We start from the raw sequence: 23,196 nt of genomic DNA on the forward strand, positions 1-23,196 counted from the left end.
TCTTGCTCACCAAATGGTAGAGTTTTGTCAAGACTGGCTCTCCCAAGGCCATCAGTAGTTCTAATGGAATATATTCTACTCCTGGGGCCTTGTTTCGACTCAGGTCTTTCAGTGCTCTGTCAAACTCTTCACGCAGTATCATATCTCCCATTTCATGTTCATCTACATCCTCTTCCATTTCCATAATATTGTCCTCAAGTACATCGCCCTTGTATAGACCCTCTATATACTCCTTCCACCTTTCTGCTTTCCCTTCTTTGCTTAGAACTGAGTTTCCATCTGAGCTCTTGATATTCATACAAGTGGCTCTCTTTCCTCCAAAGGTCTCTTTAATTTTCCTGTAGGCAGTATCTATCTTACCGCTAGTGAGATAAGCCTCTACATCCTTACATTTGTCCTCTAGCCATCCCTGCTTAGCCATTTTGCACTTCCTGTCGATCTCATTTTTGAGACGTTTGTATTCCTTTTTGCCTGCTTCATTTACTGCATTTTTATATTTTCTCCTTTCATCAGTTAAATTCAATATCTCCTCTGTTACCCAAGGATTTCTACTAGCCCTCATCTTTTTACCTACTTGATCCTCTGCTGCCTTCACTACTTCATCCCTCAGAGCTACCCATTCTTCTTCTACTGTATTTCTTTCCCCCATTCCTGTCAATTGTTCCCTTATGCTATCCCTGAAACTCTGTACAACCTCTGGTTTAGTCAGTTTATCCAAGTCCCATTTCCTTGAATTCCCACCTTTTTGCAGGTTTTTCAGTTTTAATCTACAGTTCATAAGGAATACATTGTGGTCAGAATCCACATCTGCCCCTGGAAATTTCTTACAATTTAAAACACAGTTAATAATACAATTAATAAATTTTATACTTCAGCATCTGTGGTGCTACAGCCCTGGTTGTGAAGTATATAATGTAGAGATAGTGACTTTTTCAATTAATCTGCATGACGTTGCTCGGATTTCATCTGACCTGGGAGTAACCTGCAACTAAATTTTGAATTACAATCAGTCAGCTTCAGTTTGCATTTAATTATCAGATTTATTCATCAAGAAAGACTAATTTGGAGAAATATAGCTTTCTGGTATTCCCATAAAACTGGTAATTTTGCCGATGAAAGTCAAAGATGCTGTTTATTCCTGCAGCTTCCTTCAGTTTTAATAAACCCAGACTCAGATTTTAATCTTCAATTAATTCACATCTTGAAAAATATTTCATTCTGAAGTTGAAGAATCTGCAATACTCTGCAGGGAAACTGCCTTAAATCATTGCCCCCCATTCTTGATTGAATAGGCAGAGAAATGGAAATAAATTTTACTTTGTAACTCTATTATTAGTGTGGTATAATGCAAAATTAATGATATATGGTAGATCTTGACTGATAGAAGTCAGAATACCTACTGTTTTGCAGTGTCACCACACATACATTTGGAGTTACAGCTTGTCATGCACTTTCCACTTAAATACAACTATTGTACCAATTTTATAATGAGATTCAGAGGGGGACAACACTCACTGGCAATATCTTCTTCTCACCGCTGGCTGTTGGTGCAGTTGCAGTAGTGGTCAGCAAGTCGTCTCTGACAGCAGTGATGGAGATGCTGCCATTGATGTATTTCAGTGATCTTGATCTTGTCGTGTAATATAAAAAAACGTACTTCTATAGAACACACTAGCAATGAAATAATAAAAGTACAAACACTCGTTGAATTCACCAACTTTGCATCCATAAGTATATTGTAATGCTTTCTCACATGCTAGGTGGCAAAAATACTGGCATGAGAGCTGTGAATTTCTCTGTTATACCACACAGCACACATTTATTTAATTTTTATATGTTCTTATGTGCATTTTACGTTGTTTACTTTTATTTTGTTTGATGATATTTAATTTTTCTTAAGTTACTGGAGATCACAATATTATTTTTATGTTGTGAGATTGTCCTATACACTGTAAACACATATTTGTATCAGGTGATTTAATTTTTGATAACACCTTTAAATTTTCCTTTTTTTCACTTTATTACACAAGATTTTTTCCCTTTGAGATCTATTGTATTCCATGATTCACTTTCATTAGTAAATGCAAGTTGGTTGCTTGCTTCTAACATTCTTCTCCTGAATATTGTTACTTTCAGAATATGCAAATAAGGCCATGGAAGAAGTCATAGTTTGAATAAATCTTGATGACCCTCTTTTGAGTTGTAAAACAGATTTTGCAGCCAAATGAATTCCACTATACTAATGCACTGATTCTGTTTAGGTAAAGTACATATTGTTTGTCACCAACTTTCATGTGCATCCAGGGGGAGTTGATGAAATAACAGATGAAGTTTAATTTACAACTTACAAAGTCTTCGTCTTAAATCTACATTACAAGGAATTTTGTAACATGGATGTTTTAAGGATTGTACTAAATATTTCTACAGTTGGTGCTAATTGGTTGTCCTTCTGGATCTTAATTAGTGCTTGTACCTTTTTCTATACATTTACACATTTCTTCATTTTACAAAGATACATTTTTCAGTTTCTTTCTTGATGTCACTGACAGCCCTCCTGTTGACCAGTACATTGGTCTCATCTGTAAATTTAGTGTATTTATGATAGGAGCTGAATAGCTCGAAATCATTAAAAATAGTATTTGTACTAAAACAGAGTCTCCTGCTAGACCATACTGCAGGTTTTGTTCTTCAGAACAATAAGAGCTCAAACTAGCACCCACATGCCATTTGAGTTCAAAAATATGTTTCCTGATCTCTAAATACAACTTTATCCACTTGTACTAAGACAATTTGCTATGTTAAATTTAGTCTAACTGATCACAAATAGCATATAACAATGTTGGTCGTAATATAATGTATAGCTTCTAGAATTAATGAAGGATGACTGGAAACTATTTTTTGCATTCAATTGATTTACCACTTAAAGCTGCCTTCTTCTAGAATTCTACCCAGATCATATGAATTGTAGTAGACTTTTTAATGCAAAATTAATTCCAATTTTAAAACTTTAAAATATTATACTATGAACATATAGTTTAATTTTATTATTTTTAGATAATGCGTCTAAGCAAAACTGCACTTGGACAGACAGCAGCAGGTCAGATGGTAAACCTCCTGTCCAATGATGTAAACAGATTTGACAATCTGTCTTTAGTCTTGCATTACATATGGATCACTCCCATTGAAACAATAATAGTTACATACTTCATGTGGCAAGCCATTGGTTGGGCGTCAATAATTGGTGTTGTTGGAATGTTTCTTCAAACTGTTCCTGTGCAAAGTAAGTTATGTCTTTGATTTATATTTGCAGTATTAATATTTATTTAAGAAACACTGCAATTCTTTTCAAGAGTTTTATGACAGTTACAATAAATTTTATAACTCTGATTATATTTGAATACTAGGTAAGTGCTCTCACTGATTATGTATGTAGGGAGCAAAGGAAGCTACATCCACTCAAACTGTGATATAACTGACAATTTTCATAAACAGTGCCATGAATATGAAAACATCTTGACAAATACACTTTTAACAAGTTACAATTCAACATCATTATCACCATTGTCACTTATTTAACATCCAATACTCAACAGTGCCATCCTTTAGTCACTTCTATGCATTACAGTCTTCATTTACATACACCTGTTATTTCTACACATTTTCTAGCATCAGGTACTCACCTTGTGTTAGGGCATCATCTTAGTCTTTATTGCCTTGTGGAAACCAGCTAACACTTTCATCGGTCTCCCCATCAGCCATTCACCCAGGTTCATCACCCAACCATCTTCATTTCATTTTCGTATTTACAGTTTACACTCTGATCTATTCCCTGAACCATTTGTTTGTCTTCCTCTCTCCCTCAGCAATTCTCGACATGCATCTACCCTTTCTCACAATTAACACACAGATTTTTAGTTGTTTCCACACTAAAAGTCCATGTCTCCTTGCCGTAAGTAAAAACTGATAATACAAACTGAGTGCAAACTTTTCTTTTCAGATGCATAGGAACTTAATTTTTGGAACCTCTGTTTATTTCTTTTGCTTTCCATTCATTTAATGTTTTGAACTGCCCTGAATACAAATGTTCGTGAAGTGGTTCTGTAGCTTGAGTGTTAATTTGAACTACTTTCTCCTTGATGTGTTGATTCTACATTATTTTAATTTTGTTGCAACTGATGTTCAAGCTTACTTTCAGAATTGCTGAACCTAGCTCTTCAGCTTGCAGTTGACAAAGCAAACAGCACAGTACCATCAGTAACATGAAGGTAATTTAGATATGTTCCTTCAACACATATTTTTTCTTTATTTTGTTCATTTTCAGGATCTGAAAACTTCCTTATGACTACTAAGAGTCTCCATTTCAGATTCCTATTTTATTTATGAATTTCTCACTATCCTGATGAAGTTTCAATAAAAGCTCTACCATTGGTATCTATATTATTCAGCGCACTAACATAGGTTGAATCAGTGTTGTCTTTCTCAAGGGATGTTGGTACAGATATTGTTGAAACTGAGTCAAATGAGCTCTCAGAATCTATGAAACCCAGATGAAGATGTAATTCGTACTTATGAATAAAGGAGATGACAAACAAAAAAGCAGATATGCTGCATCGTCAATACGCACACAAACAAAAGGTACGGAGATGGCTAGCTTTCGAAATGTATTTCCTTTTTCTAGCTGCAGGAAAAAGACGCACACAAACACACACTCAATCACTCACATGCACACGCCTGTCTCCGTACACTATGCTCAGTCAACTGCCAGCTCTTTACTGGGTGGTAAGGGGTGGGTGGGGTAAGGGATGGAGAGAGGCAGGAGGCAGGGACGGGGTTGCGGTAAGTGTCTGGAGGCTTGTGGGGGAGTGGGGAGCCATCTGTGGTGGTACGTGGCAGACGGCTGGGCACATAGACTAAGGTGGGAGATAACAGCACACAGCTATTTGATGTGGGGACACAAATTAGACAGAGGGCGCTGATGCAGGTGGTGGTGTACAAGCGCATACACTCAAGTGCACGTGTGCACACACACATGCACATACTATTGGATTGGGGGGGGGGGGAGGGGGGAGAGGGGGCAGCGAGTTACCTTAGTTTTAGGCCAGGAACGTTGTGGGAGCCACGATTGTGCTGTAAGGATAGCTCCCATCCGAACAGCTCAGAAAAGCTGGAGCTGGGGATCTAGATGGCACGGACTGTGAAGCAGACATTGAAATCTCCCATTTTATGCTCCACTGCATGCTGTGCCACTGGGTGCTCCACCTTGTTTCTGGCAACAGTTTAGCTGTGGCCATTCATTCTGGTTGGCAGCTGATCGGTTGTCATACTAATTTAAAATGCTGTGCAGAGGTTGCAGCAGAGCTGGTATATTAAATGGCTGCTTTCACAGGTGGCCTGGCCTCTGACGGGGTACGATGAGCTTGTGACAGAATTGAAGTAAGTGGTGCTGGGTGGGTGGATATGGCAGGTCTTGCATCTGGGTCTTCCGTAGGGGTACGATACGAATTACAGGGGACTGGGGATTAGAGCAGCGTGGGGATGGACTATCATACTGTGCAGGTTGGGCAGGAGGTGGAACACTGCTTTGGAAGGGGTGGAAGTATCTTTAGGGTAGGATGTCCCTCATTTCACGACAAGATGATAGATAATCAAAGCCCTGATGTAGGACATGGTTTAGTTGTTCCAGTCTGGGAGGTACTGGGTGACAAGAGTGGCACTTCTTTGTGATGGGTTCTCAGGATAGATGTGGGGATCAGGTGTTTGTGAGTATATGGCACAGGAAATCTGTTTTTCAATTAGGCTGCACGGTACTGCCTGTTCGCAGAGGCCTCTGTAGGTCCTTCAGCATAATCGGCAAGGGGGTTCTCATCACTGCAGATGCATCTACCACGGGTGGCCAGAGCTGATAAACTGTTGCAAGAAACAGGGTGGAGCATCCAGTGGCACACCATGCAGCTGAGCACAACATGTGAGATATCAGTGGCTGCTTCACAACCCGTGCTATATGGATCCTCCCCACCAGCACCATTTTTTCAAGCTGTGCAGATGGGAGCTATCCCTACAGCATACCCTTCACATCCGTAACCTTCCTATCCTAAGTCTATCACTTGCCCCAGCACCCCTATCCAATTTGTACCCTCACATCAGCTAGCTATGTGCCATTATCCAACGCCCTAGTCTATGACATCGAGTGCCGGCCATCTGCCATCTGCCGGCCGTCTGCCATCTGCCGCTTCTACCTGCACCCCTAGCTAGTCCACATTTGGATTCCCACTCTCACACAAGCCACTAGATACTTCCCCCAACCCTGTACCTGCCTCCTGCTCCTCTCCATTGCTCACCCCAACCCATCGCATACTCCCACCTCACTCCAGTACACTGACTGTGGACCAGTAAAGAGCTGGCATTTGACTAAGCACTCTGTAGGGAGACAGGTGTGTGTGTGTGTGTGTGTGTGTGTGTGTGTGTGTGTGTGTGTGTGTGTGTATGTATGTGTGTGTGTTTTTGTGTGTGTTTTTGTGTGTGTTTCTCCTACAGCTAGAATAAGGAAGTCCATTCCAAAAGATAGCCAAGTTTAGTACCTTTTGTTTATGTACCTATCAACAATGCAATGCTTGTGCCTATCAGTGAGGTGTCCCCCTTTATTCGTAAATAGTTCATAATTTTCAACCATTCTGTACATTATAATTCATACTTATTGTTGATATAAAATTCAACTTGCTCTTGTCTAATTATAAATACTGGTGTGATATTTCATTCCCTCTGAACAACTGAAATCATCATCACCATCATTTAAGTCTGATTATGCCTTTCAGCGTTCAGTCTGGAGCATAGTCCCCCTTATAAAATTCCTCCATGATCCCCTATTCAGTGCTAACATTGGTGCCTCTTCTGATGTTAAGCCTATTACTTCAAAGTCATTCTTAACCGAATCCAGGTACCTTCTCCTTGGTCTACCCCGACTACTCCTACCCTCTACTGCTGAACCCATGAGTCTCTTGGGTAACCTTGCTTCTCCCATGCGTGTAACATGACCCCACCATCTAAGCCTGTTCACCCTGACTGCTACATCTATAGAGTTCATTCCCAGTTTTTCTTTGATTTCCTCATTGTGGACACCCTCCTGCCATTGTTCCCATCTACTAGGACCTGCAATCATCCTAGCTACTTTCATATCCGTAACCCCAACCTTATTGATAAGGTGACCTGAATGCACCCAGCTTTTGCTCCCATACAACAAAGTTGGTCGAAAGATTGAACGGTGCACAGATAACTTAGTCCTGGTACTGACTTCCTTCTTGCAGAAGAGAGTAGATCGTAGCTGAGCACTCACTGCATTAGCTTTGCCACACCTTGCTTCCAGTTCTTTCACTTTGTTGCCATCCTGTGAGAATATGCATCCTAAGTAATTGAAACCGTCCATCTGTTCTAACTTTGTTCCTCCTATTTGGCACTCAATCAGTTTATATCTCTTTCCCACTGACATTACTTTCGGTTTGGTGATACTAATCTTCATACCATAGTCCTTACGTTTCTAATCTAGCTCTGAAATATTACTTTGCAAACTTTCAATCGAATCTGCCATCACTGCTTATTTTGTGTTCACATATCTTAATCTCACCTAGCCAGTCTATTGTTTTTAACATACGATCCATAAATAATATGAACAACAGTGGAAACAGGTTGCAGCCTTGTCTTACCCCTGAAACTACTCTGAACCATGAACTCAATTTACCGTCAACTCTAACTGCTGCCTGACTATCTATGTAACGACCTTTAATTGCTTGCAAAAGTTTGCCTCCTATTCCATAATCTCATAGAACAGACAATAACTTCCTCCTAGGAACCCAGTCATATGCCTTTTCTAGACCTATAAAGCATAGATACAATTCCCTGTTCCACTCATAACACTTCTCCATTATTTGCCATAAGCTAAAGTTCTGGTCCTGACAACCTCTAAGAAGCCTAAACCCACACTGATTTTCATCCAATTGGTCCTCAACTAATACTCGCACTTTCCTTTAAACAATATCTGAGAAGATTTTACCCACAACACTGATTAAAGAGATACCTCTGTAGTTGTTACAATCTTTTCTGTTTCCATGTTTAAAGATTGGTGTGATTATTGCTTTTGTCCAGTCTGATGGAACCTGTCCCGACTCCCACGCCATTTCAATGATCCTGTGTAGCCATTTAGACCTGACATTCCACTGTATTTGATGAGTTCCGACTTAATTTCATCCACCCCAGCCGCTTTATTGCACTGCAATCTCTTGACCATTTTCTCCACTTCCTCAAATGTGATCCTATTTCCATCATCATTCCTATCCCATTGTACATCGAAATCTGAAACATTACTGATCGTATTTTCACCTACATTGAGCAACTCTTCAAAATATTCCCTCCATCTGCCCAAGGCATCAACAGGATTCACCAGCAGTTTTCCTGACCTGTCCAAAATACTTGTCATTTCCTTCTTACCTCGATTTTGAAGAATGCTAATTACACTCCAGGATGGTTTTCCAGCAGCTTGACCCAAAGTCTCCAACCTGTTTCCAAAGTCTTCCCAAGATTTCTTCTTGGATGCTGCAATTATCTGTTTGGCTTTGTTTCTTTCTTCAACATAACTTTCTCTGTCTACCTGAGTTCTAGTATGTAGCCATTTTTGATACGCCTTCTTTTTCCTTTTACAGGCTGCCTTGACTGCGTCATTCCACCAAGCTGTTTGCTTCATCCTACCTTTATACACTACTGTTCCAAGAGATTCTTTAGCCACTTCTAGTACTGTGTCCCTGTACCTTGTCCATTCTTTTTCCAATTACTGTAATTGACTACATTCAACTAACTGGTACCTTTCTGAGATCACTGTTATGTACTTGTGCCTGGTTTTCTTATCCTGCAGTTTCTCCACTCTTATCCTCCTACATATGGACCTGACCTCCTGCACTTTCGGCCTCACAGTACCAATTTCACTCTGCAGTGATCAGTGTCATCAAAGAATCCCCTGAATACACGTGTGTCCCTCACAGCCTTGTTGAATTCCTGATCTGTTATTATATAGTCAATGACAGATCTGGTTCCCCTGCCTTCCCAAGTATACTGGTGAATGTTCTTATGTTTAAAAAAGGAGTTTGTGATTACTAAGCCCATACTGACACATAAATCCAAGAGTTGTTTTCCATTCCTGTTGGCCTCCATATCCTCTCCAAATTTATTCATAACCTTTTCATACCCTTCTGTTCGATTTCCAATCCTGGCATTAAAATCACCCATGAGCAGAACACTGTCCTTGTCCTTTACTCTAACAACTACATCACTGAGTGTGTCATAAAAACTATCCATCTTATCTTGATCTATCCCTTCACAATGCGAATATACTGACACAATCCCAATTTTCTTGCTAGACACTGTCAAATCTATCCACATCAGTCGTTCGTTTACATACCTTATTGCAACTACGCTGGGTTCCATTTCTTTCCTGATGTAAAGCCCTGCACCCCATTGTGCTATTCGTGCTATTCGTGCTTTGTCTCCTGGCAGGTAGACCTTGTATTTTCCCACTTCCTCTTCTTTCTCACCCCTTACCCGAATGTCACTAACAGCTACAACGTCCAACCCCATCTTACTTGCAGCCTCTGCCAGCTCTATCTTCTTCCCAGAGTAGTCCCCATTGATATGAATAGCTTCCCATCTCGTTACCATTTGTTTGCCGAGTCGTATCTTAGGAGTCCCTGGTTTATCAATTAGAGGTGGGACTCCGTCACCTCCAAAGGTCCGAGGCATTTTGCTCTGATTGTTGCCAGCATCATATTTAAAGTACCAGGGAAGCAGGTTGCTAGCCTTACTTGTCCCAGGTCCCATTGAGTTCTACCCCTAACGGTTGAGGGACTAACCAGTGGATTTGGTAGTCTTCGCCGTCTGAACACAAAGGTGACCACGACTCAGAATGTGTCCGAGATGCCCAGCCTTATTCCAAAGTAACTGGTATACTGACTGTCAGGACCACTTACTTGGCCACTCATACATTGCCCGTGGTTCATGAACTAGGACATGACAACAGGAACCCACACCATGGACCACAGAACAACTGAAAATTAACAAAAAATCAGATACATGGATTACAAGTGAAATCAAAAAGTCATCAGAGGGTCTTTGAATATTGTGGAATAGATGACACGTTACCACATCATTACAAAGTGTCGTATTCATGATCTATGGAACAAGTACTAATCTAATCTAATCTATCTAATGTCAATAATTTTTATTTGTTTGGAATTGCATAATACGTGCTAAGCTGTTTGCTGTAAAGATGTTGTAAGGCAGATCCATTATTTTACAGCTTGTATATGGTACTGACAGCTTTAGGGCATTTTTCATTGTAGCTGTGTCATTGACAAACATCACAGTTTTTAAACACTTCTCAAATGTCCCAGACAGATCACTTCTGTAGGCCAACAGCAGGAGCAGGCCAGGCACCAAACTGTGGGGGATACCATAATGTTTCTGCACTCTGAATTTAATCTTCATTGTGTGGTATTATTTGTCATTATACCCTCTATTCTATATTTTTAAGATAAGACTTTGTTTATGCAAGGGGAACGCCTTTAACTCAATACCATTTTACTTTCACATCTAGAAGCTTGAGCTACACAATCTGAGGTCTTAACAATATCACCTAAAAGACCAACAGATCATTTTGCCTTGTTAGTTCTATAATAACTGAGGTCATAAGTTTGTTTATTTGTTTCTTGGTAGTAAATTCTGAAGTGAGCCAAACTAGGCTTTTTCTAAACAGGTTGTTCTTAATAAGATGGTTCTATATTCTGTTGTAACATGAGATGGAGGGTAAAAGGTGTATAATAAGGGATCACTTGCTTATCTTTGCTATTATAAATGAGTGTTACTCTCACATACTTGAGTCTTTATGGCAGTAGGCAAACCTTGCCATATTAACTGATTAGAAAGGTAACTCAAGGGCTTTTGTTTTGTTGAAATACCATTATAGTTAGAAGAGATACTGCTTTTCAGTGGTCTAACAGTCTTTTAATCTCTCATTGGTTTGGCGAAACTGGTGTCGGTTAGTATACAATATAGTTATTGTATACAGAGTTGGTTAGTATACAATATAGTTATTGTATACTAACCAACCATATCTAAATTATTCCAATGGATTTATTTTTATGGTCATTTTTTGTCCCTGTGTTTCCAGCTACTGTTAGGCAAAAAGCTTTGAATTTTTGTGACCTGTGATTTCAGTTAATCATGTCTCACAGCAAGTGCTATAAGGGAGTTGTCTCATTGAGTATATTCATTTCATTACTAATACTACTCCAGATTAATCTTGCTTTGTTTATAGAATTTTCGAATTCTTATGCATAGTACAGGGTTTTGTCTTTTTGATTATACGGTGAATTTTGCAATACTGCATTAGTGTGTATTCTTGTTCCTGCCCAAATGATGATTAATTTCATATAAGATGGTAATTCATACAGTAAAACATCCATTGAACATAAAAACTGTCTTACCGCTGATATTCAAATGTTCCTTTCATAATAGTCGAGTGTGACATATCTCTACTAATGCCAGAACATACTGTTATTTTTGTGTTGTTTGTAGTCATATTTTTTACTTTTAGTGGCCAAAGCTAATTGCACTAATTTACACCCAGTTACCATTAAATACAAAACATGTTTCAGATGTTCTGTAAAGTATTATTTATGTATTCACAAACCTGCTTTCGGTATTCAGTATTCAGTTTATTCACCATTGACCACTTACAGCGGAATAGGTCTGAACATTAAATATACAATTAACAATAACTTTACAGTAAAGTTTTTACAATTTAATTCCTTTTCTTTTAGGAATATTCTTATATACTAATGTCAATGATTACTTCAAAATTTCTGTTATCTTATAAAATGGGTGTTTGAGTAACCAGTCATAAACCTTACGCTTGAAAATATTACTGGTCAGTGACCGAGCAGATCCTGGAAGTTTGTTGAAGAGTTTTAAACCCATTATTTTGTGTGAGTTTGCAGTCTTTGTGAGTCTGTGTCTTGGTATGTCGAAGTCCAGTTTGCCTCTGGTGTTGTGGGGATGTATGTTCTCTCTCCTCTTGAACTCATTTAAGTTGCTTTTGACATAAAGCAGTGCTGTGTAGATGTATCGATTCACCACAGTTAATATCATGTGCTTGATAAAGAGGGGGCGGCAGTGTTCCTTGGGCTTAACTTTGCTCATTATTCTGATTACTTTTTTTTTAATTTTCAGAATTTCACTGACAAAGCAAGAATGTCCCCATAACAATATGCCGTAGGAAATGTGTGACTGAAAGAGGCCAAAATATACCACCTTTACATACTCATCAGTGACTACATCTGTCAGTCTCCAGATGAGATAACACACTCTTGCTATTCTCTTGCAGATATGGCTAATGTGTTCCTCCCAGTTTAATTTTGAATCAATGTGGAATCCTATCAATTTTATTGATTTGCTTTCAACCGCTGTAGTTAAACCCAGAATTAGTTCTTGTGTTTTATCAGGATTACACAGGAGTTCATTAGAAGAAAACCAATCCATTACTAGTTCTAGTTTTTCCTGTGTTGCCTGATGCAGTTCTGTTGTGTCGTGGTGTGTATTGAGCAATGTTGTATCATCTGCATAACACACAATTGAATTTGCTCCTACATGGTAAGGTAAGTCATTAATTGCAATTATGAACAGAAAAGGACATAGGACCGAGCCCTGAGGCACTCCAGTCTGGACTTCCTTCAGTGAGGAGCATCTATTTTTAATTGATACAAACTGTCTCCTGTTACTTAAGTATGATTCGATTACATCCAAAGATGGTTTTTGTATGCCATAAAACTCCAGTTTTGCAAGTAGGGTGTTAGATGGTATGCAGTCGAAGGCTTTGCTAAGATCACAAAGTGCGACTGATACTAGATCCTTATTTTCGAATGCAGTTAACACCTGGTTAACAACTTCAGTGACAGCAGTAGTGGTATTTTTACCATGTTGATATGCAAACTGTCTGTTGGAGAGGAGATCATGCTTATCAAAATAGTTATTTAGTTGACTGTACATTACATATTCAAAAACTTTAGAGAAAATTGGGACAATAGAAACTGGTTGATAGTTTTAGGGCAGATGCTTATCTCCCTTTTTAAAGACTGGTATCTAAATATAGAAAAACATTTTGAATCATGTGCCATAGAGTTAAAAACTGAGGAGAAGAGTGAAAAACTAGTTGTCATTACGGTATATAGATCTCCACTGGGTGACAAAAACATATTCTTCAAAAAAATAGAAGCAGCATTAAACACTTTTTATAGTAATGAAGTGAAATTATTTTTATGTGGAGATTTTAATATTAACCTGTTAATTGAAAGTGATGAAAAAAGACAGCTTTTGAGTATACTCAGCAGCTTCCACATGAAACCACTCTTTACAGATGCCACCAGAATAACAGAACTGTTATCTTCTCTTTCAGACAATATTTTCTCAAATATGGAGAATGGTATCACTGAGCCACTAAACGTAAACTTAGGTCTTTCGGATCACAATACACTGTTAACATACATAAATTACTCTATCCCCAAGGCAGTAAATTATAAGTGGGGATACAAAAGGCACTTCTACACAGAAAAAGTAAATACTTTCATCCAGTTGTTAGCTAATGAAACCTGGGAAGATGTCTTTGCACAAACAACAACTGAGGAATCTTTCAATGCTTTTTCTAGTACATTCATGTCCCTATTTGAGATGTGTTTCCCAAAAAAGCTCACAAAGATCAATGTCATGCCTAGGAACACAAGCCAGTGGATAACACCTGCTATTAGAGTATCTAGTCAAACACTAAAACATATCAGTCAACTCAAAAAAGATAACAAAGATGAACACTTCACAGATTATGTTAAGACATACAAGAAAATTTACAGGAAGGTGATCAAAAAAGCCAAGACAATGCACAATGACAGTGTAATTGCTGGGTCAGCAAACAAATCAAAAGCTATATGAAATGTAGTAAAAAAAGAAATACACCCAAGCAAAAAAGTTAGAAATCCAGATGACTTTGTTTTAAAAGATGATCAAGGTGTGCTAGTCAGAAATTGTACTTTAGCAAATTACATTAATGACTACTTCATAAATAGTCCAATCAATCTGCATAAAAATTGTCCTAAGATTAGTAGAACATCAATCCCAGAAGAACAAAGTGTTAATTCATTATTGCTACCTCCCACAAACAAATTGAAATTTAATCGAATAATAAAAACAATGAAGAATAAAATGTCCTCAGGGATTGACGAGATACCTCGCTGAATCATGATGAGATGTGCTAGTGTCATATCAGACCCACTCTCACACATCGTTAACATATCACTTTCAGAAGGTGTCTTTCCACAACGATTAAAAATTGCAAAAGTAAAACCATTGTATAAAAAGGGCAATATACATGAACTGGGAAACTATAGACCAATAGCTTTATTATCGGTATTTTCAAAAGTAATAGAGACAGTCATGAAAAACAGAATTACAAATTACCTCGAGAAATTCAATCTATTGTCTGTAAACCAACACGGCTTTCGCAAAAGTTTGCCCATTCCTGATGTCCAGGCGGAGCTTCAAGGAATCCTCAGAACCTTAGGCCCCCTACAAAACCTTTCACCTGACTCCATCAACCTCCTGACCCCACCGACACCCCGCACCCCTACCTTCTACCTTCTTCCTAAAATTCACAAACCCAATCATCCCGGCCGCCCCATTGTAGCTGGTTACCAAGCCCCCACAGAACGTATCTCTGCCTACGTAGATCAACACCTTCAACCCATTACATGCAGTCTCCCATCCTTCATCAAAGACACCAACCACTTTCTCGAACGCCTGGAATCCTTACCCAATCCCTTACCCCCGGAAACCATCCTTGTAACCATTGATGCCACTTCCTTATACACAAATATCCCGCACGTCCAGGGCCTCGCTGCGATGGAGCACTTCCTTTCACGCCGATCACCTGCCACCCTACCTAAAACCTCTTTCCTCATTACCTTAGCCAGCTTCATCCTGACCCACAACTTCTTCACTTTTGAAGACCAGACATACCAACAATTAAAGGGAACAGCCATGGGTACCAGGATGACCCCTTTGCACGCCAGCCTATTCATGGGTCACTTAGAGGATGCCTTCTTGGTTACCCAGGCCTGCCAACCCAAAGTTTGGTACAGATTTATTGATGACATCTTCATGATCTGGACTCACAGTGAAGAAGAACTCCAGAATTTCCTCTCCAACCTCAACTCCTTTGGTTCCATCACATTCACCTGGTCCTACTCCAAATCCCATGCCACTTTCCTTGATGTTGACCTCCACCTGTCCAATGGCCAGCTTCACACGTCCGTCCACATCAAACCCACCAACAAGCAACAGTACCTCCATTATGACAGCTGCCACCCATTCCACATCAAACGGTCCCTTCCCTACAGCCTAGGTCTTCATGGCAAACGAATCTGCTCCAGTCCGGAATCCCTGAACCATTACACCAACAACCCGACAACAGCTTTCGCATCCCGCAACTACCCTCCCGACCTGGTACAGAAGCAAATAACCAGAGCCACTTCCTCATCCTCTCAAACCCAGAACCTCCCACAGAAGAACCACAAAAGTGCCCCACTTGTGACAGGATACTTTCCGGGACTGGATCAGACTCTGAATGTGGCTCTCCAGCAGGGATACGACTTCCTCAAATCCTGCCCTGAAATGAGATCCATCCTTCATGAAATCCTCCCCACTCCACCAAGAGTGTCTTTCCACCGTCCACCTAACCTCCGTAACCTGTTAGTTCATCCCTATGAAATCCCCAAACAACCTTCCCTACCCTCTGGCTCCTACCCTTGTAACCGCCCCCCGTGTAAAACCTGTCCCATGCACCCTCCCACCACCACCTACTCCAGTCCTGTAACCCGGAAGGTGTACACGATCAAAGGCAGAGCCATGTGTGAAAGCACCCATGGAGATCTACCAACTGACCTGCCTACACTGTGACGCATTCTATGTGGGAATGACCAGCAAGAAACTGTCCATTCGCATGAATGGTCACAGGCAGACAGTGTTTGTTGGTAATGAGGATCACCCTGTGGCTAAACATGCCTTGGTGCACGGCCAGCACATCTTGGCACAGTGTTACACCGTCCGGGTTATCTGGATACTTCCCACTAACACCAACCTATCCGAACTCCGGAGATGGGAACTTGCTCTTCAATATATCCTCTCTTCCTGTTATCCACCAGGCCTCAATCTCCGATAATTTCAAGTTGCCGCCACTCATACCTCACCTGTCATTCAACAACATCTTTGCCTCTGCATTTCCGCCTCAACTGACATCTCTGCCCAAACTCTTTGCCTCTGTATATGTCTGCTTGTGTCAGTATATGTGTGGATGGATATGTGTGTGTGTGTGCGAGTGTATACCCGTCCTTTTTTTCCCCTAAGGTAAGTCTTTCCGCTCCTGGGATTGGAATGACTCCTTACCCTCTCCCTTAAAACCCAAATCCTTTCGTCTTTCCCTCTCCTCCCCTCTTTCCTGACGAGGCAACCGTTGGTTGCGAAAGCTAGAATTTTGTGTGTATGTTTGTGTTTGTTTGTTTGTCTATCGACGTGCCAGCGCTTTCGTTTGGTAAGTCACATCCTGTTGCCTCATCAGGAAAGAGGGAAGGAGAGGGAAAGACGAGCAGATGTGGGTTTAAAGGAGGGGTAAGGAGTCATTCCAATCCCAATATATATATATATACTCTATGTATTTTTTGACGAAATCCATGCAATGTAAATTGTCTCTGGATGAATAAACTACTACTACTACTTTAGCAGTTTTGAGCGCATCTGGGAAAACGCCAGATTCTAAACACATATTAAAAATGAAAGAAAGAGGTTGACAGATAAGGTGTATTATTTTTTTCATTACATAGTTAGAAAACCAATAACAGTCCATACGTTTGGAGTTGGTGAACCTTGCCACAGCTTTTACAATATCCTCTGGGGTGACAACATTCCAGTGGAAAGTATACATCCTATGGGGCACAGCACCAAGATGATCTAGTGCACAAGTGCCATTTTGCTTGATTTTGTTTTTCAGCTCGCTCACTGAGGTTAGGAAGTAATTATTTACTTCTTCTGGGACCAGCATTGCAACTTGTGTATGGGTTTGCGAATTATATTGGTTGATGATATCCCATACTGCTTTACATTTGTTGGGAGCACTTTCAATGTAATGTTCACATGCTTGTTTTTTGGCCAAGGACAGTTTGTCTTTGTAGATTTTTTTACATTTTAGATAAGCTCTATAAGAAGTATTATCTAATTCAGGTTCTTGTTTACAAGAATTTTTATATATTCTGTACAGTCTGAGCATCTCCTCCCTAGTGAGAGCTAGCTCATCAGTATACCATTTTAGCTGTTTGTTTTTCTGTTTATGCTTAGGGCTACTTTTGATTAATGGTGAGCAGGAGTACCATAACTCTGTTTCTTAGGCCATCATCAGTTTCCAACAGAAAAGTATTCCTTATCTAATATTGTCATCATCTTCTGTCAAATGCTATTGGAAAATTCAGTTTATGTTATACTGGATTTTACCACATTAATATTTCATGCTAGAAATTGTACCATTCATTAGAAATTTTTGTTCTATTTTTATGTTTCATTACCATAATTTTCTACAGCTATGCTCTGTTGCTGCAACCACATTCTTCTATATTGTGCTTTCTTATGTATTTGTTCATATTGTTGATATAAACTTCAAACTGTAATTTTATTTCTTAACCTCTTCTTAATTTTATTTCTCAACATTTTTTTCTTTCACTGTATATTTTAAAAATGCATTATGTATGAAGAAATGTTTATGAATTTTTAATTTGTTCCATGTACTTCACATTTTTGTCTGAGAGTATTAAACAGAGGTTCCCAAATATTTCTCACGATAAAATAAAATTTCCAATGTTTGTAACACTGACCTTCGTTTGCAGCATATATGACCAAATTAACAACAAGGTTTCGTTTAAGAGTTGCCATGAGAACTGATAACAGAGTACGGATAATGAGTGAAATCATAAGTGGTATCCAAGTGATCAAAATGTATGCCTGGGAGAAACCATTTGAGAAACTGGTTGAAATTGCACGAAGGTAAGATTATGACATAGAAAAGGTAACTGTGAAGGAAGTATATTGTGAAAATATTCTTTGGTGATATCCAATGACATATTAAGATTTTATTAAGCAAAAGAAACGCTTCTTAAATTTTATTGGTAAACATATCATCAGATACAGGGCAAAAAATTGTCATCAAATAAAATGTTTTATTACTATTTGTTTTCTTATGATGTGCAAAAAAGATTCATGCCACAATACAAAAGCAGTTTTCTGGCTAAAATATTACTTACAACTCCCTCACTCTGATGGGATATTTAATGCAGAAGAAGGCATTACTGAGATTAGTTTTTGATGTTCATGTGAAGTAAAGCATTTATCACTGAGAAAGATGTAAGTGTTTACGAATAATTCCTTCAGAATAATAGCAGAAACTAAACGCTATTAGAAGCAGGTTTTTTACTAGTATGGCAGGTCATAAAATGTTTGATATCAAAGAAAAGGAAAAAATCTAAAAAGAAAATATGAGCCCCAAAAGGACAATAAAGTACAATGTTGAAGAAAATCAAACAATCGAAAATCCAGGATGGAATGTAACAATATTGTGAAAAGGAAAGTAGCTACTCACCATATAGTGGAGATGCTGAGTCACAGATAGGCACAAGAAAAAGACTGTCACAAATACAGCTTTTGACCAGTAAGGCCTTTGTCAAAATTAGACAACAGACACACACTACACACTCTTGCAAACACAACTCACACACACATGACTGCAGTCTCAGGCAGCAGAGGCCACACTGCAACCAGCAGCTCCAGTGCATGATGGGAGTGGCGACTGGGTGGGGGTAAGGAGGAGGCTGAGGCAGGGAGGAGGAGGGATAGTAGGTTAGTGGTAGCAGACTGTGACGAGCTGTTGGGGAGTGCACAGGGACGAGGTGGAAAGAGGGTAGGGGAGCTATGTGCAGTCAGGAGGGGGGGATATCGGAAAAGGAAAGAAGTAAAAAGACTGAGTGCGATGGAGAGGAATGAGGGCTGTGTAGTGCTGCAAAGGGAACAGAGAAGGGCCTGAATGAGAGAGGAAATGACTAATGAAGGTTGAGGCCAGGAGGGTTATGGGAACGTAGGATATATTGCAGGGAAATTTCCCACCTCCAAACACCAAAGAGAGAGGAAAGGCATAGAAAATGAGAGAAACAGGAGAGGAGTGTGAGAGGAAATATCTAATGCATTGGCAACAGCATTGTCACTTGTTTAGCCTGTCAGCATGAAAGAACAAATACAAGAAGACTGCATGCACCCATATAGCACAGTACCCTGTCATATGATGATATTTACAATCTATAGACCCCTTGGCAGAACCTATAGTGTGAGCCCAGCTGGAGGAAATTTTATGATTACTAACTCACAAAAATAGCATTTTAGAACAGTTTTAAAATTAAAAGCATCTAAAGCCAAATACCCTGTTTGTTTTATGACTGCATGGAATTTTACTATATAAGTAATGTTATTTTGTCCATGCTGGATCTCACAGACTCGGAGGCCAGGGATCTCACAGACTCAGAGGCCATTAAACATTGTTGGTGAGGAATGCAGGTAGCTACAGCTACTTTTAAAAAAGCTTCATTCAATGTTACAGTGAGTTTCTGTTCATCATGCCCATTTTAAATGGCTACTGTTTATAATTACAGTAATGTTTTCATCAGCATGATGTCATCTGCTCCTGCACTGCACAATAATATTTGAATATTTAGAATCACTTTATAATTGTTTCAATAGTGAAAACATGCTGCAGCCAGACACTGAATATTCAAATATTCTTGAGCTGTGCAGAAGCAGATGATATGCTGAAGATGATAAAGTTAATGCAGTTGGAGACATTAGCCTTCTAATGGTGGATGCGGTAGCCTAAAACTGGTCATGGAATTGAAATAAACCCATGTGGCTGGTTAAGTTTTTACGAAGATTTAATTAACAATTTCATAAACTGTTGAGATTTAAAAAATGAAAAGAACTGTAATCATTAATACATTCAACTTCATTTATTAATATAGCTATGAACAACTATATTAAAAAAAGGTTGAGATTCATGTTGATGCAAAAATTAGTATGGTCATGGAATTGAAATAAACCCATGTGGCTGGTTAAGTTTTGACGAAGATATAATTAACAAGTTAATAAACTGTTGAGATTTAAAAAATGAAATGAACAACTATATTAAAAAAAGGTTGAGATTCGTGTTGATGCAGAAATTAGTATGGTCATGGAATTGAAAGAAACCCATGTGGCTGGTTAAGTTTTTGTGAAGATATAATTAACAATTTAATAAACTGATGAGATTTAAAAATTGAAAAGAACTGTAATCATTAAGACATTCAACTTCATTTATTAATATAGCTATGAACAACTATATTAAAAAAAGGTTGAGATTCATGTTGATGCAGAAATTAGTATGAGAGTTTTTAAAATAACATACTGTAATTATAAGTAAATGTATTTATTAGATGAAAGCAAGATAAGCAGTAAGGTCATGGTCATTAGGGATGTTAGTATAGAGGGGGTGTCATCAATAATGATGAGCAAGGCACCACGTGATAGAGAAACAGGAACTGTGGAGAGTCGGTGGAGGAAATGATTGGTATCTTTTGTATGGGAGGTTAGGTTGTGGATAATAAGCTGTGTAGTTGTTGGCATACAAGAGCAGAGATTCTCCCAGAGGGCACACACTAACTGGCCACAAAGGGGCATCCTGGGTGGTTGGGTTTATGGTTTTTACGAAGCATGTACACTATGTGATCAAAAGTATCCAGACACCTAGCTGAAAATGACTTATAATTTGTGGGGCCCTCTATGGGTAATGCTGGAATTCAGTATGGTGTTGGCCCACCCTTAGCCTTGATGACAGTTTCCACTCTTGCAGGCATACGTTCAATCAGGTGCTGGAAGGTTTCTTGGGGAGTGGTAGCCCAGGTATTGACGCCGGTCGGTGAGGCCTGGCACGAAGTCGGCGTCCCAAAACATCCCAAAAGTGTTATATAGGATTCAGGTCAGGACTGTACAGGGCAGTTGATTACAGAGATGTTATTGTCATGTAACCATTCCACCACAGGCCGTGCATTATGAACAAGTGCTTGATCGTGATGAAAGATGCAATCACCATCCCTGAATTGCTCTTCAACAGTGGGAAGTAAGAAGGTGTTTAAAACATCAATGTAGGCCTGTGATGTGATAGTGCCATGCAAAACAACAAGGGGTGTGAGCCTCCTCCATGAAAAACACAACCACACCATTCCACCACCACATCCAAATTTTACTGTTGTCACTACACGCGCTGGCAGATGACGTTCACTGGGCTTTCGCCATACCCATACCCTGCCATCGGATCGCCACACTGTGTACCGTGATTTGTCGCTCCACACAACATTTTTACACTGTTCAATCATCCAATGTTTATGCTCCTTACACCAAGCAAGGTGTCGTTTGGCTTTTACTGGCGTGATGTGTGGCTTATGAGTAGCCGCTCGACCATGAAATCTAAGTTTTCTCCCCTCCCGCCTATTTGTCATAGTACTTGCAGTGGATCCAGTTTGGAATTCCTGTGTGATGGTCTGGATAGATGTCTGCCTATTACACATTACGACCCTCTTCAACTGTCAGCGGCCTGTCAGTCACGAGACGAGGTCGGCCTGTACGCTTTTGTGCTGTATGTGTCCCTTCATGTTTTCACTTCACTATTACATTGGAAACAGTGGACCTAGGGATGTTTAGGGGTGTGTAAATCTCTTCTACAGACATATGACACAAGTGACACCCAATCACCTGATCACGTTCGAAATCCTTGAGTTCCGTGGAGCACCCCATTCTGCTCTCTCACGATGTTTACTGAGGTCGCTGATATGGAGTATCTGGCAGTAGGTGGCAGCACAATGCACCTAATATGAGAAACGTATGTTTTTGGGGGTGTCCAGATATTTTTGATCACATAGTGTCAAAGGTAGGGGTGCAGAGGGTGGTAGTGGTGAGGAGAGAGAGAGAGACAGACTCTAAGGAGAGGCTATGGGATTTTTAAAGATATTTTGCACTACTGAAAACTGCTCAGACATTCAGTTATTTTTATATGTTCTGTAGGTACTTTCTGTGTCCTAGTATCTTTAAGTGTTTCTTTCTTCAAGGGTTATAGATGTATGTATGTTTTTTTATACTCTGTGATCCATTACAAAGTGTGTTACAGATAAGTCTTTCCCGTATAGTCACTTAAAAAGTCTAGCTATCTTTCCCCCCTTTATTACCCTTTTCTTTGGAAAAAAAGTGATCATGGATTCTAAAAGTTCCAGATTCTCACATTTTTTATTTATGATTATTGAAACTTTTTATCACTTGGATTTGTACTTCATTGTATTCTGCTTATGATGTGTCCTTTTAAGTCTTCATGATGGTTGTACGCATTCACTTAATATGAGCTCTAACAAATAATAATTTATTATACTATTCTTTTCATAATGTCAGGAATAAAAACAAACATTTCCCCCTGTTGTTGAATAAAAATTGTAAAGGATTGTTATGACACTGCTTTATTGACCAGTGGGAATTTAGCAGTTAAGCAGTACTGAATTTGAAACTGTTTGTATTAATACTATGAAACCAAGGAATTGTAACTTCACTAAATAACAAACAATGCAACATAAAATTACATTGACCATAATAATTTTGTCTTTAACAAGGTCTGTAAAAATAACATTAGAAGGAAATGAGAAATAATGAAAACCATTGTTAGGCAATGTGACTATAAATTCCAATATAACATACTAATGTACAAAGTACTTAGATAATTCAGGTCATCATTAACTGATGTTCCCTTGCAGGCTCCTGTGGAGACACTGCTTCATCTTTTATATAAGCATAACCAGCCCTGAGCTATTCATCAAATGAGAGCAATACAGATGAACAAAATTCCGCAGGTAACACTTGTTTTAATCGTGCCCTTCATTGAAGCATGAGTGATACAAGTAAAATTGAGCATCAGTTATCCAGATATTGATCAGCCGAAACATTGATACCTGACAGTGT

The 23,196-nt window shown here is 39.2% G+C and overlaps 1 protein-coding gene across 2 annotated transcripts in view; it reads left to right on the forward strand.

The window, feature by feature from the left end:
* Positions 1 to 23,196, forward strand: part of LOC124592171 (ATP-binding cassette sub-family C member 4-like) — a 307,575-nt gene that overhangs the window by 132,136 nt on the left and 152,243 nt on the right. For both annotated transcript variants that reach the window (XM_047131809.1, XM_047131810.1), the window contains exons 5-6: positions 3,055 to 3,280; positions 18,012 to 18,168. In XM_047131809.1, the coding sequence (XP_046987765.1) occupies positions 3,055 to 3,280; positions 18,012 to 18,168 (383 nt within the window). The remainder of the gene's footprint in view (positions 1 to 3,054; positions 3,281 to 18,011; positions 18,169 to 23,196) is intronic.

This window comes from Schistocerca americana, chromosome 2 (assembly GCF_021461395.2).
Source record: "Schistocerca americana isolate TAMUIC-IGC-003095 chromosome 2, iqSchAmer2.1, whole genome shotgun sequence".
Classification (NCBI taxonomy): Eukaryota; Metazoa; Arthropoda; class Insecta; order Orthoptera; family Acrididae; genus Schistocerca; species Schistocerca americana.